The 18,993-nt window shown below is 40.7% G+C and overlaps 1 protein-coding gene across 6 annotated transcripts in view; it reads left to right on the top strand.

Moving 5' to 3' along the window:
- Positions 1 to 15,689, top strand: part of MAP2K4 (mitogen-activated protein kinase kinase 4) — a 104,587-nt gene extending 88,898 nt beyond the window's left edge. For 4 of the 6 annotated variants that reach the window (XM_079903893.1, XM_079903892.1, XM_079903895.1 and 1 more), the window contains 4 exons: positions 5,096 to 5,173; positions 7,554 to 7,702; positions 11,860 to 11,905; positions 13,099 to 15,689. In XM_079903893.1, coding sequence (XP_079760019.1) covers positions 5,096 to 5,173; positions 7,554 to 7,702; positions 11,860 to 11,905; positions 13,099 to 13,212 — 387 coding nt within the window. In that variant the 3' untranslated portion in view covers positions 13,213 to 15,689. Of the gene's footprint in view, positions 1 to 5,095; positions 5,174 to 7,553; positions 7,703 to 7,832; positions 7,995 to 11,859; positions 11,906 to 13,098 lie in introns of those variants that run through there. The other 2 variants (XR_013824976.1, XR_013824977.1) reach the window with 2 other exon arrangements.
- Positions 15,690 to 18,993: the final 3,304 nt, after the last annotated feature.

Genomic DNA, 18,993 nt, shown 5'->3' with positions numbered 1-18,993 from the left:
CTTAGCTGCTCTGCGGCGTGTAGGATCTTCCTGGACCAGGGCTCGAACCCATGTCCCCCGCATAGGCAGGTGGATTCTCAACCACTGCACCACCAGGGAGGTCCCTGTTCAGCACTTTTTTGCCATTTTAATATAAAAAAATAGAGGAGTTCAAAATTTGAAAATATTGAGATTGTCAATTTCTCCTTATTCCTTGGTTTTTATTTTGTATACTTTAATACAAAGTAACTTGAGTTGTGTATTTATTATAAATTATATGTTTTGGATATAAAATTGTTTTATCTACTACTTTTTTGCTGTTTTTGTTAGTATTATAGACCCTATTCTCTAAGTTGATATTTTCCTCTTGTTAATTTTAAAAAGCTTTTTGTTTTTCAAATCCGTACTTCTGACTTAGATTTAGGATACAGCATCTTTAATTAGTTTCATGGATCTTAAATCTCCACTCCTCTCAAAGAATACTTTTCAAAATATTAAAAATATTACATGTACAAATAGAGAACGAACATGTGTCAAAAATATATTTAACTCATTAATGAGAAAACTGGACAGACAGGTTAGTGAAACTGGCTCAAAGAACATTTGCATCATTCTGTATTTACAGTCACTAAAGAAGGAATATTGCAACAAGATGGCTAATCAAAATATAAATTTGCTAATTATCTCCAGGTCAATAAAATAATAACTTTTGGGGTTGTTGGACAGAAATCATTTGCATCCCTACCTGACAAAAATCTGCAGGTTATTGTGTAACTTAAGTGTCTGGGCCCTAATGAAACAAGTACACTTACACAGTCCTTGGGCAGGCTTGCTGGTGCTCCACTGTGACACTGAAAGGAAACGGAATCCTTTTTTGGATTTATTTCCCGGTGTTGGATAAGTTTTTCTAACACACACATGATAGGCATTATAGCTGTTTGTGACATAAACATACAGCAGTTTTAGAATGACATTAGCGCTGTAACCACAAATAATAGGTGCCCATTTTAAGCATACAATTTGAATTTTGACAAATGTAGTTAGTCATATAATCACCACATCAGTCAAGATATAAAATATGTCTCATATTTTATAGGATCATTGGTCCTATTTTCTGTCACTGTCGGTTAGGTTTGCTTTTCCTCAAGTTCTTTAGAAATGCCATCCTACGGTCTGTGCTTGTTTGTGTGTGCTTTCTTTTGAAGATGTATCGATGCTGTCCGTGTGTATTTGTCGTTCAGTCTTTTTATTGCAGAGAAGTTGTTATTGTATCAATAGACCACGATTTATTTATCCATTCCGCTGTATCTTGTCATTGCTGAGTTTTTTAGTACCTGTTATGTGTATTAGTCATTCAGTTTTTTTATTGCGGAGAAGTTGTGCATTGTATCAGTAGACCACAATTTATTTGTCCATTCCACTGTGCGTATCTTGACGTTGCTGAGTCTTTTAGTACCTGTTATGTTTCTCCATTGATTTAGATCTTCTTGCTGTCTCTCAGTGATGTTTTATAGTTTTCAGCGTGGATCTCTTGCGCACCTTTTGAATTTATTCCTGAGGAATTCATGTTTTTCGATGCTAATATTGTAAATGGGATTTTTAACTTTTTCCCAATATTTTGCTATTATTATAGAGAAATAGAGCTGGTTTGCACATTTTGACATTGTGTCCTATGATCTTGCTGGTTTCACCATTAATTTTAGTAGGGATTTTCTAACTAAACAGTCGTAGAAATCCAAATGTTTGTGAGTAAAAGCCGTGCTTTTCCCCCCTTACCTTTTTGTACTGGCTGGGAACTCCAATATAATGCTGAATAGAAGCAGTGCCTTGTTCCCAGTATTAATTAGGAAGGACGTGTTCTGTATTCCACCACTAAATATGATGTTAGCTGTAGGCTATTTTACATACATTTTATGAAATAAGAAGTTTCCTTCTCAGTATGCTAACAGTTGTTAAATTTTATCAGATTCTAATCCTACATCTGTTGAGATGATCGTATGACTTTTAAAATCATTCTATAAATATGGTACATTACATTGATTTTCAAGTATTAAGCCCATATTATCTTCCTGTGATATACCCCACTTGATTATGATATATTACCACTTCATATGTTGCTAGATTAGATTTGCTCATATTTTAACAATTTTTGTGTCTGTATTTATGAGGGATATTAATTGTCTTGTAATGTTTTGGTCAGGTTTTCATAAATGGCTATGCTGGCTTCATAAAATGGATTGAGAGGAATACCCTCCTTTTCTGTGTTTTGAGAATAATTTGAGTAAGACTGGTGTTATTTCTCCCTTGCATGTTTGAAAGAGTTCACCAGTAAACTTACCTGGGTCTGGACTTTGTGGAAAGGTCCTTAATAACAGATTCATTTAAAAATTTAAAAAGTTTTGCGGTTATTCAGATTTCTACATTATTTTTGTAGGTTTTCATTTTCAAAGAATGTCTATTTCATCTGTTTCTGTAAGATCAATAGTAATATCCCCTCTTTCATTCTGACTTTAATAATTTGAGTCTTCCCTCTCTTTCTCTTGATCAGTGTAGCTAGAAGTTTGCCAATTTTGCTAATCTTTCCAAAGAATCAACTTCTGCTTTTGACATTTTGTATTGATTTTTGTTCGCTGTTTCGCTTACTTCTGCTTTACATTTTTTTTTTTTTTTTGTGGTATGTGGGCCTCTCACTGCTGTGGCCTCTCCCACTGCGGAGCACAGGCTCCAGACGCGCAGGCTCAGCGTCCATGGCTCATGGGCCCAGCCGCTCTGCAGCATGTGGGATCCTCCTGGACCGGGGCACAAACCCACGTCCCCTGCATCAGCAGGCAGACTCTCAACCACTGCGCCACCAGGGAAGCCCTGCTTTACGTTTTATTACTCCCTTCCTTCTCCTTGCTTTGAGTCTAGTTTGTTCTTTTTCTGTTTCCTTAAAGCTGTCAAGTTAGGCTGTTGATTTGCAATCTGTCTTCTCTTCTAATATATGCAATTACTGCAGTAAGTCTCCCTCTGAGTAGTACTTTCACTGCATCCCACAAACTTCGGGTAATTTCATTTTGGTGATTTCACTTTCATTGAAATTGAACATGAGTACTGTGAAATAATTTACTGAAATTATTTCAGTAAATAATTTCATTGATTACTTCATTTTGTAACTTCATTTTATTAATATTTAGTTCAGAATATTTTTAAACTTTTTCTTGAGACTTCTTCTGTGATCCATGTGTTATTTAGAAGTGTGTTCTGTTTTTAATTTTTTCTTGGAGTATGGTTGCTTTACAATGTTGTGTTAGCCTGCACTGCACAGCAAGTGAATCAGCCATACACGTACAGATATCCCCTCCCTTTTGAACTTCCCTCCCATTTAGGTTACCACAGTGCATTAGGTAGAGTTCCCTGTGCTATATAGTTCCCATCAGTTGTCTATTTTATACATAGCATCAATAATGTATATGTGTCGATCCCATTCTCCCAATTCCTCCCCACCCCACCCCTTTCCCCCTTGGTATCCATACATTTGTGATCCATGTGTTGTTTAATCTCCAAATATTTGGGGATTTTTTAGATATCTTTCTATTATTGATTTCTAATATAATTATTTTGTGGTCTAAGAACATGCCTTGCATGATTTCACTTTTTAAACATAAAGTGTGTTTTATGGCCCAGATCATGGTTTATATTAGTGAATGTTCCATGTGAGCTAGAGAAGAATGTGTATTCTGCTGTTGCTGGATGGAGTATTTTCTCTCTTGGTTGACTATCTGGGATTTTTATGTAATGTGTATCTTATCAGGTAAATAACTATATTTATATCTAAAAGTAAAAGTGAAGAGCTTCCAATGAATATTTATGCAACACAGTACTCATATTCAAAACAAAATGCATAGGTCTCCAAAGTAATTGTTGCTGACAGGCAGAGAACATAACACAGTGACCATTATGCTTCTCTGGACGTTTCTTTCAACAGCAGTTACTGTCAGTCTTAGCTAAGGATCCATTGTCAGCTCTGTGCTACTGATAGCCTCTCTCTCTTTTCTTTTCCATCCCTGGCACACTATGTAAATAATGGTCCCTTATTTCAAGGAAATGTAAAAATGCTCCCTTCATAGAAATTACTAAAAATGATTTTTGCTGTTTTTATGATAGGATAATATATTATGATACTGGCAATGCCTTAATTTGGTTAACAATTAGACTAATTGACAAATATCTTTAAAGATATAGATGTAAATCTATATCTTTTTAAAAATATTTATTTATTTATTTTTGGCTGCGTTCGGTCTTCGTTGCTGCACGCAGGCGTTCTCTAGTTGTGGCGAGCGGGGGCTACTCCTCGTTGCAGTGCACGGGCTTCTCGCTGCGGTGGCTTCTCTTGTTGTGGAGCACGGGCTCTAGACGCATGGGCTTCAGTAGTTGTGGCACGTGGGCTCAGTAGTTGTGGCTCATAGGCTCTAGAGCACAGGCTCACTAGTTGTGGCGCACGGGCTTAGTTGCTCCATGGCATGTGGGATCTTCCCGTACCAGGGCTTGAACCCATTTGCCTTGCATTGGCAGATGGATTCTTAATTACTGCACCACCAGGGAAGTTCTGTAAATCTGTATCTTTAAAGGTATAGATATTTAGCTTTATGATAAAGAGTGAGTGGAGCAATTATAATAAAGTTAGCTCATACTTGCTTTTGTGTCTCAAATATACTGTGGTATGTCCTTATTCACTGAAGCAAAAAGTGATAAGATTCTAAAACTTAGTCTTTTTTTTTTCTTCTTTTTACCATTACTTGCTACTAATCTGGCCCTGTAATTCTTTATGATTTTCCTTTTTCCTCCTCTTTTCTCCCTCTGTCTGTTCTCAGCTTCAGTTTTGTAAACTCTTGTGCGTCCTTAGGGGGAAAAATTAGGCTTGTATTCCCTTTATGGAGGAAGCCGTTGAGTTGGGTCTTTCCTTGCTGTTCGTTTTCAGTATAATATTGGCTTCCTATTACTCCCAGTCTGGCCCTAGACATGGATTCCTCTAGGAGTGTGCTGGTGTTCTGGCTGCCTACCCAGCTCCTGCTTCCATTACTTGCTCCTGGAGGGTGTGTGTAATGAATGACGGTGATTTCTCTTTGTGTTTTAGCCTGAAAGAATAGACCCAAGTGCGTCACGACAAGGATATGACGTCCGCTCTGATGTCTGGAGTTTGGGGATCACATTGGTATGTTCATGTTCACTCAATCTTGTCATTGTCGTGTTATAAGACATTTAGAGATAAAAGAAAATTTAACCATAACCAGTCTTTCACCACTCATAAGAACATATCCGGTCTCTTCTAGTCTTTGATTTTATATACCTATTTCTCCCTGCCCCCCAAGTGTAGAAAAACAAGTTTTTATCTTAAAACTCAAGCTAGAGTTGATTATTTCCCTTGTGGTTTTGTGAAGTGCCTAGGGCTCTTTAATGTAGTGGCCCTGGATCTCTTGGCCACGGATACTAGGAGTCAGAACTGCGCTCAGAGCAGGAACAGGGAGGCCAGCTCACCTGCGGTCGGTGCAGCAGTGCAGCTGCGTCCCCATCTCAAGCAGGAGTCGTATGTCCAGTAATACTGTGGACAGTGTGTGTATTAGGTGCACATACTTATATATATGAAGGTAGTTATATACTACTTGGAATCTTCTATTCACCGAATAGAAAAGTCACACATGCTGAAAGTAATTCCATTGTTGAAGGACAAGAACCACCGCGGTGACAATTCTCAATGAAAGTTCTACCTTAGAACAACACTGAGCGAGAATAGTAAGAAGACTACTTAGTTTGTAGCTAACAAGCATGATGAAATAAACTATCTCACCTGTGGACTGTATTGAAATTTTGGTTCTATTTTAAAAACAGATTCATTTGCTGATTTCCTTATTACCAAAATCTGTTTTGAAGTTTTAGATTTATTTTCTTGTGCTTGCTGTTTTACCAGGGCTGAATGGCATTTTTCTGATCTCAGAGCAGCTTCTTCCACATTGGATGTGAATTTTACATCAGTATAGGTGGGGCTGTGTCCTGTTCGGTAGGCAACCCAAAACTTTTCCTCCCGTCTTAGTAAGACCCCAGAGCCCCGAGACACCAGGTTCAGAGCACTGAACTTTTCCTGTAGCTTGTTAAGTAATCTCCATTTGTTTATTGGCATTATATGGCACTAAGGTCCTCTTCCTGAGGATCACACACCCTTGTGAGTGTCCTTGGTGAGTCACTGTGCCACACCTAATGAATTCTCCGTCTAGAGACATGAAGGCTGACAGCTCAGCTCCGCACAAGACTCCATCTGGTTTCCCTTGTGAGCAGACATGGGAGACACCTCGTGGAGTCTTTTCTCAGCGTGAAGCCACTAACCAAAGGGGATTCCTTCCCTGTTAGTCAGGAGAGAACACAGAACTTGGGAATCTTAGGTCTGGTGACTGGAGCAAGACTTATAGCTAACAACTGAGACAACTGTTTGCATGTAAGAGGTAATCACGACTCAGAAATACCTATCTACGTCCAAGCCAGTTATGCTTAAAAAGCAAGTTTTTACTTTATTGTAAAAACAAAATTTTGTTCTGTGAAAGGTTTTAACATAGGAATTTTTTAAGCAATTTCCTTTAGTACCTCTGGCTAAACTTTGTTTAAAAGCAAGGCGTTCAGTACTTATAATTGCTTTTTAATTTTTCATAGAGACATTATTTTCATATAATATTTTTAAAATTATGAGATGTGTGAAATTAACTCCTAAGATCCTAAGTCTTTCACCTTATGATGTTGTGTCCTACTGTTTCCTTCTCTTATTAAAACCTGTTCTCAGGAATGAATCTAATGAAGCAATTCCCATTGCTGTGAATAATCAAGGAGGTTTACTTCTTCCCAAGCGTTTGTATTTTTATCAAAAAGAAACCTCAGCCAAAGGAGTGGATTTGTGTGTGTGCGTGCCCACCTGCCTGCTTTCCCACAGGCGCAGGTGCAAGTGGAGACGGTGCTGAGCTGCAGGAGGCCTCTTCTGGGGAAGAAGGCCCTCCCATACCAGCTTCCTGTCGGAGGACGGCTTTATGATTGCTTGCTCGCCTTCCTTTCATTGTGCAAACTGGTACTTTAATATTTGACTAAACTGACAAAGTCAAATCTCAGTGGAAGAAGCTCCAAAACCATCTTCTCAGATAGTGCTCTGTCTGTCATGTGCCATCTCTGATAAGTTTGGGGTCGCCTGTCAGTGCACGTAAAATGGGGTTCATTTAGGCCATGCTGCAGACTTAAACCTAGTTCTTGGAAAAAGCACAGTTTCTAGGTTTCCATTGTCCTCAGAACAGAGTGGGAGAAAGATGAGAATACAGTTCACAAATATGTTTGACCTGTGGCAGATATGGACATACTATCTTGATTTCTAAATATCCCTTCCACTTAGCCATAATTCTGAAGATTGCACCTCAACCTGATCTTGATTTGAGTCAAGGCTTTTTCAAGAGTTTTGCTTGGAGTTTAGATTTACAATGTGGCCTTTCCAGTGAGGAGTAATAAGTACTGGATTAATAAGTAATGCCCAGTGTATTTTGCTTTTTCCTCTGTGTTCTCTTTAGTACGAATTGGCCACAGGCCGATTTCCTTATCCAAAGTGGAATAGTGTGTTTGATCAACTAACACAAGTTGTGAAAGGAGACCCACCACAGTTGAGTAATTCTGAGGAAAGGGAATTTTCCCCAAGTTTCATCAACTTTGTCAACTTGTGGTGAGTATTTGATTTATGAATGCTCAGAGATATGCGGTGAGAGGACAGTGAGGTGATTACTTAATCTTAGCAACACTGGTACTTTATACTGGGGAAGGGGAGCCTGCTTCATATCGCTCTGTCTTCTCAGCTGGGACTCTGGATCACTGTGGCTACATGGAAGGCTCCAGCTAGCCTGGAGAGGCATCACTCTCTTATTCTGCTACTCAGGTACTGATGAAAAACAGATGTGGGTGGTGGAGAAGCTGCTGCCTCCAGATTTCTAGTACCTTGTACAAGAAATACAGCCTAGGTGAGATTGATCATCTTATTCTGATGTGGTTCTAACAATGAAATTGTACCAGAATCACTTGGAAGCTTTTACTAAGTTAAGATCCTGCCAGACTTTCAGGGATGACTCTCTGCTCTGACCTGACACGTAACCCAGCTGGGTGTATGTAGTAGTGTCAGGCCCAAAGCTCAGTTGGTAGAACCATATACTGCCTCACAGAGACCTTATTCCAAGGAACCTTATTCCAATAAGTTTCCTTATTCTAGGAACCCCACACCTGATATTGTTCACTCCCCTTTTTACAGGCGTGTATGTGTTTGCAGCATGTAAGAATAAATATACACTGATATGGCAACAGGACAGTCGTGCCTTGTTATCTAAATTTTAAATAAAACCTGTTTTGTTATCATTTGAATATTTTTGATAATTATTCTGTTTATCCAACATGATTTAAAAGTAAGATATATTTATGAGCAAAAAGCCAGAGCATTTTGTATATTTTCATTCTTGAAAATGCTTTTCTTTTTCTTAATTTTTTCTTTCCAGGAATGCTGTTTCTCTCTACTCTTTTAGGTCCTATAAGACTAAGACTTAATGTTTCACGGTCTAGCATTGCCCTCTTTTTGAATATGTAGAAAACATTTGTTTGGCTCCAGTTTTCAAGTCCCTTTCATCTTCTCTAACCAAATTCTACTTTTGTGTTGGTTTTCAGAGGGGAGAAGAATACCTCAAGATTTTTAGATAGAAGAGGGCCATAAGGATGACGCAAATTGGCTGCTTTTTCCTTTTAAAAAACCATCTACTTTTACCAATTTGCACACATATATACAGTATATAATTGAAAAATGTGATCATTTTATATATTCCACTTTAATGAAATATTTGGTTAAAAGAATCTGTGTGAGTCATAGAGCATAATGTCTAAAATAATCACCTGGGAACACTCCACCAGGATTGCTTTCTTCTTAATTCCTGATCTCTCTGTTGGTTTTGTTATATATATATATATATATATATATATATATATATATATATATATATATATATATATATATTTATATTTACTTTTTATTTCTGTGTCCCGTGGTGCAAGTTCTCTCCCATAAATAGTGGTTATAGACTTGAATCTCACGTTGTTTTCCCTGAGTAGGTACGTAGTTCCATCTCATTCCAGATCATTAAGGTCTGCGGTTGAAGTATTATCTGTTTTTGTGATATGCTCGTATCAGCTCTCCACATTTGTCCATTCTCCCTTCTTCTATCCCTGAGCATTTTCTAGTATCTAACCTGGATCATTCGGATTCCTATTTGGTTTCCTCATAATCCAATATCACCTTGTTCCAAGCCATTTTCCTTCTTTTTGTCACAGCTGTATTTTTTTATGATGCATGTCTATCCAATCATTACCTCTTGTTGAAAACTTGTTTAGAACGTGCTTTCTTAGTGGAGTGCTGTCACCCCCAAGGGACAAAAATTTGTTCTGGAGAGCCAGAAAATCCTGCATAGTATAATGGTTTGTAGCAGATACGCCGTATTTAACTTTCATGGGAAGGGAGGGTAATAATGAAAAAATGATGAAGAAGCATGAAGTCTAGTGCTAAGAAAAGCAACAAATGAAAACCTACTATATAGCTCAAGGAACTCTACCCAGTGCTCTGTGGTAACCTAAATGGGAAGGAAATCCAAAAAAGAGGGGATAAATATATACATATAGCTGGTTTACTTTGCTGTACAGTAGAAACTAACACAACATTATAAAGCAACTATACTCCAATAAAAATTAATTTAAAATAAAAAGAAAGAAAAGCAACAGACTAGAGCATAAAGCTGCTTTTAATGGAGATGAGATTATGGAATAGTCTAAAATACACTTAAAATAAGTATATTTAAGATGCCCAAGGAAGTAAAGGTGTAAGTTTCATTAAAACTGAGGAAGAAGTAAACAGAAATGAAACAGTTAGCTATGAAAACTAATTAATTAGAAGGCTTGGGAATGAAAAAACATAGCTATTGATACAAAGATACAACAGATGTGACGTACTCTGGACTGAAAACACTTGAAGACAGAGTTGGGGAACTGGAAGATGGACTTGAAGGGTTTCCCCAGCATGATGTAGACAAATATGTATGAAAGAAAATAGTTAAAAATCAGTGAGAAGAGAATGAGTAATTCTAAGATGTATATAATGGAAATGAAAAACAGCTCTGAAAGTGGAGAAGCAATATTTAAGGAGATAATAGTGGAAAAGATTTGAGAATTGATCTAGGATAGGTGCTCAGATTTCAGTTAAAGTCTCTGTATCACATAGGATAAATAAAGGTAAATTTATACAAAAATTCACTGAAGCAAAATTGCAGAACAATGATAAAGTAAGAGTTGGCAGGAAGAGAACTTAGAGTACCTGCAAGAATGAATGAATCAGACTGACAGCAGACTCGTCATCAGCAACACTAGTTTCCAGAAAACAGTGGAGTCATAGCTCCAGAGTGCTGAGGAAAAATAATTGTCAACCTCATCCTAAAGTTTTATACATGGGCACTCAATTATCATTCAAAATGAGGAAGTATAGATTTTTTTTTTCCAGGAAGGGAAAGCCTAAGAGTTTACCGTTCACAGATTGTTTTGAAAAGATATATTTGACCAAGAAGAAAAGTAAGCCCAGCAAAAGGGTGTTGCAGGTTGGTTCCCTGGAAAGCAGGCTTTGGGGACAGTAAAAAGTGTACAGGAAGTTGGTTAAGTGGTAGGTAGTGATCTTTGGATCAACAAACAGCAAAGGGAGGGAAAGCAGGGCTAGGCAGAAAGGGGAGTTGGGCGGCAATGCAGCCTCAGCCAAAGCCTCCACCAGCCCTGTAGGAAGCTGTGAAGCTGGGCTGGCCCTCCAAGGTTGACTCGTATGGGAGGAGGGTCTTGGACTTTACGCCCCTTTGTGGATCAGTCATTAGATACAGGCTGGCGCCAGAAGGCCAAGGTGGCTGTCTTCAACTGATACCATCCCTTAGAAGCCACAACCGAGGTCTGCCTGCTGGCAGCCCTCCCAGCAGTGGAGGAGTAAGTTCTTCATTCCTAAAGAAGGCATCTGTGTAGCACAGTGAGGCGTCCACTACAGAAGGTGCAGCTGTGAAGAACAGCACTGAGTTTAGATATAGGGGACCTGTATTGCCCAGATTCATGTCTGATACTAAAAAAGTGAATGTAATTGAGGTTGGAGGAGAGTGGTGATTAAGGTACGGTCCAAGATAGATCAGGAAAATACAAACAAAATGAAAGCACTTCTGGCGACATTAATTAGACAGGGTAGAATTCAAGGGGAAAATGTCAGGAGGGCAGAGGTTTTTCATATATCAATATAGTCCTTATGAAGTTGTACTACTGTGAACTTTTGGAACAAAGAACACAGAATTAAGATACAGAGTGCAAAAATGTTTTAGTTCTAAGGATAAGTTTATAAAATTCATATGTAGCTTATCTCCCAGACTCGCTGGATTACAAGTTTCTCTTAGGGTAGTGGCCGTATATATTTAGAAACACACAGGCACACAGACATATACACTTACAATCTTATACTTACACATGCATTAAATACGTTTAACTACATAGTATTCTAACATGTAGCTATGCCATGATTTATCCAATTTTCACCAGTTAACTTGTTTCTAATTTTTCACTAATGCTCCTACGTTGAGTATCTTAAGGGCAAATCCTTAGATTGTAGATTGCCTCATTTTTTGTGTGTTTTTTATGTTTGGCAGGTTGTCTGCTTTGTGACTTTGTATCTGAAGGGGATAAAAACCTACTTATTTGATTGTAATACTTTGTTCGTGAAAATAAAAGTACTTGGGTAACTGTGTGTCCATTTTAACGATGTTAATTTTTGTGTTATTTTAGCCTTACCAAGGATGAATCCAAAAGGCCAAAGTATAAAGAACTTCTGGTGAGTCTGAGACTTGGGGAGTTGGAGCTGTCTCCTCACTCCTGAGCCCTCCAGCATGCTGTCCACTAAGCAGCAGCCGGCCTCTCTGTCCTAGACTGATTGACCTTAATGAGCGTTGTTAAAGAATGTTTTAAAGCAAAGAGATTTGGGAAGAGAAAATGTGTAGGTCTAGTTTTCCTGCTCATTTACTAGCTAGATTCTCGTGGAAAATTTTGGCCTTCACATGTTATAAAAACTACCCGAAGGAGCTTGAGCATTCACCTTGAGGAGCCGTTCCCACTGCGTGGTCTGTGTGTATAACACGGCCATAGGAACTTACTGTGCTTATCCTGCCTTTATTAAAAGCTCTCACACAAACTGACATCGTATGGCCAATTCTCATTTCTTTGAAAGTTCTCACCCTTCCATGGAACTCGGACTTTTTAAGCAGTCTACCGGATCTGGCCTTGGTCTTGGCAGTGAAGAAAGTCCTGTGACCTAATAATGTGGGAATATTTTAGGAAAAGACCCACTTGTCACACTAGCTTCTGGTTCTCCAAGGATGTTAAGTAGAACTCCAGTCAACCCCAGCACTGACTAAACGTATTTGGTTAGTGTACTTAGCAAAGCTATGAAAGAAAAATATCGCTGGGGGTGGAGGACGAAAAAATGAGTTTGCAAGGCAGGTACAGAGCCATAGGCTTTGGAGAGCACAGCGCACAAGCTCAGGGGAGAAGTTTCCATTGTGCCTCTTTTGGAGTGGGGGTCAGAAGGGTCGAAACTGAAGCCTTTTTGTAAGGTCCTTCTGCTACATGTGGGGAGATATGGGAGGTTGGAGTTCATGCCTGTGTCCCACGAGGAATAGCGACCGTGATTCATGCCGTTCTTCTTGGCTCTCAGATGGCGGCAGAGGCTCCAGCTATGCTTTGTGCTGAGGAATGTGCCGTCCTGGTACACAGATAAGCTTGCAGACCTCACAGCCAGGGCGGTTCCTCCAGAGCCTGACACCGTGCATCGTATCTCAGCGGCTCACACCCATTAACACGTCTGCGTGGAGTGCAGACTGTGCTTGCCTTGCTACAGTCATTTACAGCTCGACCTGGCTGGAGCCTGCAGTTCTGTGCTGTGTCGAAACTGGGAAAAGTTCCGTGTGAGCTCTGATGCGAATATTGATCATTTTTCTTTTCTTTTTCTGTTTTTCAATATTCTTGCAGAAACATCCCTTTATTTTGATGTATGAAGAGCGCGCTGTCGAGGTCGCATGCTATGTTTGTAAAATCCTGGATCAAATGCCAGCTACTCCCAGCTCTCCCATGTATGTCGACTGACATCGCTGCTACGTCAGACTCTAGGCAAAAGGGCTGAGAGGAAGCAAGACGTAAAGAATCTTCATCCCGTACCACAGTGTTTTTATTGCTCGCCCAGACACCATGTGCAATAAGATTGGTGTTCGTTTCCATCATGTCTGTATACTCTCGTCACCTAGAACGTGCATCCCTGTAATACCTGAGCGATCACGCAGTGTTAGTGCCGGTCAGAGAGACCTCATCCTGCTCTTTCGTGATGGACGTATTCATGAAATGTGGAAGTTAGTATGATCAATTTGTTGACCGTGATTAGATCACATCTTAAATTCATTTCTAGACTCGAAACCTGGAGACGCAGCTACTGGAATGGTGTTCTGTCAGACTTCCAAATACTGGAAGGATGCGGTGATGGGTGCGCTGTGTCTGAACACAGACTTGGGCTGGAGTGAGAAGAGCGGGCACAGCCAACGAGACGCATTGCCTTCTGGAGCTGGGAGACGGAGGAGGGATTTACTGTCTTCACCAAGTGCAATAGATTTACTGATGTGACATTCTGTTGCTTTACAGCCACTGTCGATGTCTGGGGATGGATGTACTTAGCCAAATTCCTTCCCTGTTAGAGATATCATGTTAAATCAGAGGGAATTTATCTTTACCAAAAACCACGTTGCGTTCAGAGAGGTGAACATTAGAAGATTGAGACAGGACAGAACGTGTTCTTTTCTCCTTCCCCAGCCCTCTGCTCTTCACTGGGGAGACTCAGGAGTCTGCCACTTGTCAGAGAAGGTGCTGATCCTAAGAATTTCATTCTCAGAATTTGGTGTGCTGCCAACTGGATGTTCCACCTGCCACAGACCACCTGGACTGGAAGAAGAAAAAAGTACGGAGGGCAAAGTTTACAGCTGTTTTTAATCCTAGAATCTTATGGAACAACTTGCAGCAGCTGTATATTTCCCCTTGGTCCCAAGCCTGATACTTCAGCCATCATAACTCACTAACAGGGAGAAGTAGCTGGTAGCAATGTGCCTTGATTGATTAGATAAAGATTTCTTCTAGGCAGCAAAAGACCAAATCTCAGTTGTTCGACATCACTGGCCCAGGTCTTCAGCTTCTGCATCTCTTTACCCACCTGTGTGGTCTATTGCCACTATGTGACTTTTGCTTAATCCAATATTTCGCCTTTTTCTCCTGTATCAGAAACATTTATAATTACCAAGGATGTTCCTTACCAAGGATTTTTAGCCCCCAGTCTCTCACATGCTCTACTGTTTAAAAGGCTGAGAAGCGTGGGGCCTAGCTGATGTGGTAGGTAATGAAGGAGCATCTTTTCTAGAGAAAACCGCTTGACCAGAGGAGGATGGGAAACGGCAGTCTCTTAGGTGAGATCATCACCTGCGAGAATCTCTAGCAGGTCACCACCATTTCTTGGAATTGGGAGTCTACAAAAACACAAAAACCAAAAAACCCCCGAAGAACCCCAGAATAGTTCTAAGAGGCCATTTAAATCTGCCATCTTCTGCTGTCCTTCCTCCCTTACCCATGGGCCGGGTCTCCGTGGTTTCACTCTGGCCTCCCTGGCCCCGAGCGTTTGTGTGACAGTCGGTCAGGCAGCACTGTGAGTGGCTCACGCACACTGGAGTAGAAAGCTGCCATGGTCTGAGACGCAGATGGGGCTTCGACGGAACCAAACAGTGGTAGGTGTTGCTGTGTCTCCTCCCAGGTGACGGTCACAAACACTTCTCAACAATAAAGGGAGAATGGTGCTGTTTACAGTTACATCCCTGTAAATTTCAGAATTCACCCGTGGTTTATCGCTTTGGTCCACTTGCCTGGTTTTCCTGTTTTCTCCCCCATGGCACCTGAAGCCCAGGCTTCCCAGTGCTCTACAGGAGGCCCTGCGGTGTCTGCCTCTGACCACACCAAGCCATCATCCTCCACCGTTCCCGGGGACTCCAGAGGAATCTGCATCTCTGCTGTCAGCCTCCTGTGTGGCTCAGCATAGGGTCACTTTGCCATATACCAATGGAGATAGAAGCAATTCTGACTGTCCAGGAGCTAATCTGACCGTTCTGTTGTGTGGATGACCACATAAAAAGGCAATTTTAGTGTATTAATCATAGATTATTATAAACTATAAACTTAAGGGCAAGGAGTTTATTACAATGTATCTTTATTAAAACAAAAGGGTGTATAGTGTTCACAAACTGTGAAAATAGTATAAGAACTGTACATTGTGAGCTCTGGTTATTTTTCTCTTGTACCATAGAAAAATGTATAAAAATTATCAAAAAGCTAATGTGCAGGGATATTGCCTTATTTGTCTGTAAAAATGGAGCTCAGTAACATAACTGCTTCTTGGAGCTTGGAATATTTTATCCTGTATTCTTGTTTGAATTCTTCCTCTATTTAAGATATATACATGGAATCGAAGTGTTTATGTAATAGTTCTATCCTTTTGCCTGCAGGTCAGTTGTAATAAATCTAGGATGTGATGATGACTTTGTAATTTGATTTTCTGAAGTCAGACCCTGAGAGGGTCAGTTCCATTGGAATTATCCAATTCCAAGTCAATTCCATTAAATTATCTGTGCATTTCACATGGGGGAAAATTCTCTTCTTCTGGAAGTGTGTACGGCTTCTTTCTTTTTCTCGCCCCGTCTTCTGGCTGCCGTTTCTCTGCTTATTCTTCTTGGAAAAAAGTTTTGCGTTCTGTTTGAGCAGGCGTGATGATGGGGTCAGTTCAGATTTGTTTCTTTGTTGGTTGTCCTGGCTTGACCGAGCATTTCTTACTGCTGAAGGAGGAGGGTGCCGTGTCATGGTGGAGAGACAGCCTGTAAGAACGCGGCCTGCCTCGGCCCGACATCTGGCTGCCAGCCCTGCTTTCTGCTTCCAGTCCTGTGGCTGCTGGGTAGGCATCAGATGTCAGCTCATGCATTCATTCACGGCTACTCGAGACAGGAGGGGTAGGGGGGAGATTGGTGGGTCAAAGCCCTGCAGAGGTCAGACCTGGGAGGTTTATGGATGGAGGACAGTGGAAATTAGCAAAAAGCCATAGAGGCCTGGGAACTACCACAGAGAAGAATCTGGAGCTCCAGCCCCAGGACTGACCTGTTGTGCTCCCACCTGTCGCTCGTTGACAACATCCTGACTCATTGAACATAGACTAACTAATCCAGCACCTTACCCTTTTCCTGTGCCTGCTGCTAACTTGATCTCGGAGGCAGCAACACCATTACAGAAGCAGGTGTGGTAGGTATCGAGCATTGTCCAAGGAAGGGTGTAGCCAGAGGCATCCTGACCCCTCTGGCTGAGCCTTATCTGCTGGGGAATGGAGACCCCGTGGAGTTTCCAGATCCCAGCTGAGCACCAGCTGTGCGCAAGACAGAGTGTCGTAGGTGGACCATGTACTCAGTGTTTCGTGGACCCTACCTATGTTTGCTAACCTCAGCTTATCCTGACTGTAGCCTTCTGAAGCAGGTGGTAGAGGCCCTTTTTAGAGATTAGAAAAAAACAAGGCTCAGAGAAGTGAAGTTCTGGCTCTGATAACAGAGTAGGGAGGAGAGCTGAGATTCACATCCAACACTCACCATAAGAAATTACATTAATTAAAACATGGCCATCAAGAACGGGTTGAGCTGAGCGCTGGGAGATTGAACTATGGGGATAACTCCACTCACAAGCCTTACCAAGGCCTGCTTTGCTGTCTTGAAGTCCTAGTGGCCCCTGTGAAGGCAGCTGTGTAGAAGGTAGTTACTTAGAACTAACCAGAGAACTCTAGGTCCTGATTCTTAAGCGCAACATCTGAGAATTCAGTGTAGAAGGATTGAGGTCCCCATCAACATGATGACGTAATGTGGCAGTCACTGAAGCAGGAAAAGGACTTGAGGTGGCTCTTTTAGTATTAAAATGCCCTTTCACTTCTTGATTCCATCCGTCTGTCTTAGCTGCAGGAGGATAGATTGGGGATGCATGAAGTCTTGAAAGTGCCCAGATGCTGGCTGCCCGTCTTAGAGGTGCAGAGGTGCTTTGTGTCCCCAGCTCTTAGCCATAGGTGTATGCTCCAGTCACATCCACGGCATCTGTGCTCGTTACTTGAAATGCAAGGGGTAAAGAACCTAAAAATCGTTGGTCTTGACCTTGTTGGCTCCCTTAAATACCTTGTTAACTGGTTTGAGGGAAAATCCAATCAGCAATGGGTGGCTTCCTTCTGAGGGTCCACTGTAAGACAGGTGTCGTGGAAAGTTGGTATTAGACCATGTAGTGTAAAGAATGTCTATAGTCTGTGAAACATCAGCTTCCATTATCTTCTGGGGATTTACTACAGACTAAAGTGATGTATTGTTTGGTCTTCTCCATCTTTCAGGTAAATGAATATCCAGGAATTGTCATCTCAAACCTTGAAATCATCATATGGGTTAATAACTCAATATCCACAATAGCAGATTTTTTCTGATGATATGCCAAAGTGTATTTATATTTCTTAAATGTAAAACGTGATTCTGCTGTTTAAAATTGTCCGTATATAGCATAGCGTAAAGTCAAAACTGAGTCATCATAATGTATAATGAGTCAAATTTCTATCTGCATGTGTAATTTCTCTCTACATACACATTTTGCTGAAGAACTGTGAAATAGGACTTCTAGTTTTTCATAGCACTTACTGATTTAATATGAAGACAACTCTTTGAGGTCGAAAGGGTATTGTTTCCTCAGTCTTACAGGGTACCAGTCTTAAATAGTTAGGTAAGTCGCTTAAGGTCATAATCATATAGGGAATTGTACATTATGCCAAGCAAGGAAGGACTTTATCTCATAAGTGCTGGAGAACCAGATGAGATTTTAAGCAAGCAAGTGGTTTGATGTGTTTTGTACTTTGGAAAAATCATTTCAGTGACTACGCTGGAATGGAAGTGGGGAGATCTAAGCCCAATTAAGAAACTTGGAATATTCTAGGCAAAAGTTGGGGGAGGTGAAGTAGTTGAATGGACAGGAGAGGATTTAAGCGACAGCTTGGGGTGGAATTAGCTGTCTGGCTCCTGATGAGGGGAAGAAAGGGGTGGGGTGGGAACCTGAAAGAAAGTTGTTTTCTGGCTTGAGTGATTAAGGTTTCTGTACAGAATCTGTGTGCCATTCACAACCTTTCATTGTTTACCGAACCTGCTCTGCTCTGCTCTGCCCTGCTCTGTTATGCCTTCTTGGTGCCTAAGCTTGTCCCTTCCATCTGTAATTCTTTTCTTCACTTGTCTTTTGAAAGCACCTGCTTATTCTTTAAGAGCTGGGTTAAATGTCACACCCTCTGGGAAGCCTTTCCCAATTCTGTCCTCTGAGCTCTAATCACTTTAAAAAAAAAAGAAAACCATATCTCTGTGCAGCATTTAATCATGTTTCGTTAGTTGTCTCTTTCCTTACTCGTTTGTGAGTTATTTGAGGTCAGTCTTAGCCATCTTGGTAGCCCATTGGTATAGTCAGTGTGGCCGTCCCACAGTGATGGTGCTTTTCAGTTAAAAAGAACATGTAAGCCTGATTTTTTCACACCTGAAGATAGCATTTCGTCCTGTTGAACCTAGATTATTTTTTCCTAGAACAGCGCGAAGTGAATTGGATTTACATGTCCATGGCATATTTCTGCTAAAAGCAAGGAAGTGAACGTGGACTGTAGCTGGCGCACCACACAGTCAATCGTTAGCAACCCAGTCTTAGGTCCTGTGTGAACAGAAGTAGTCAACTGTCATTGACGTGTATTAGTGACGTCTGTTTCTGACAGCTTCAATACCATTAACAGTACTCCTAACTGGAATAACT

Source organism: Stenella coeruleoalba (assembly GCF_951394435.1).
Source record: "Stenella coeruleoalba genome assembly, chromosome: 19".
Classification (NCBI taxonomy): domain Eukaryota; kingdom Metazoa; phylum Chordata; class Mammalia; order Artiodactyla; family Delphinidae; genus Stenella; species Stenella coeruleoalba.
This window is presented reverse-complemented; position numbering and strand designations above follow the sequence as displayed.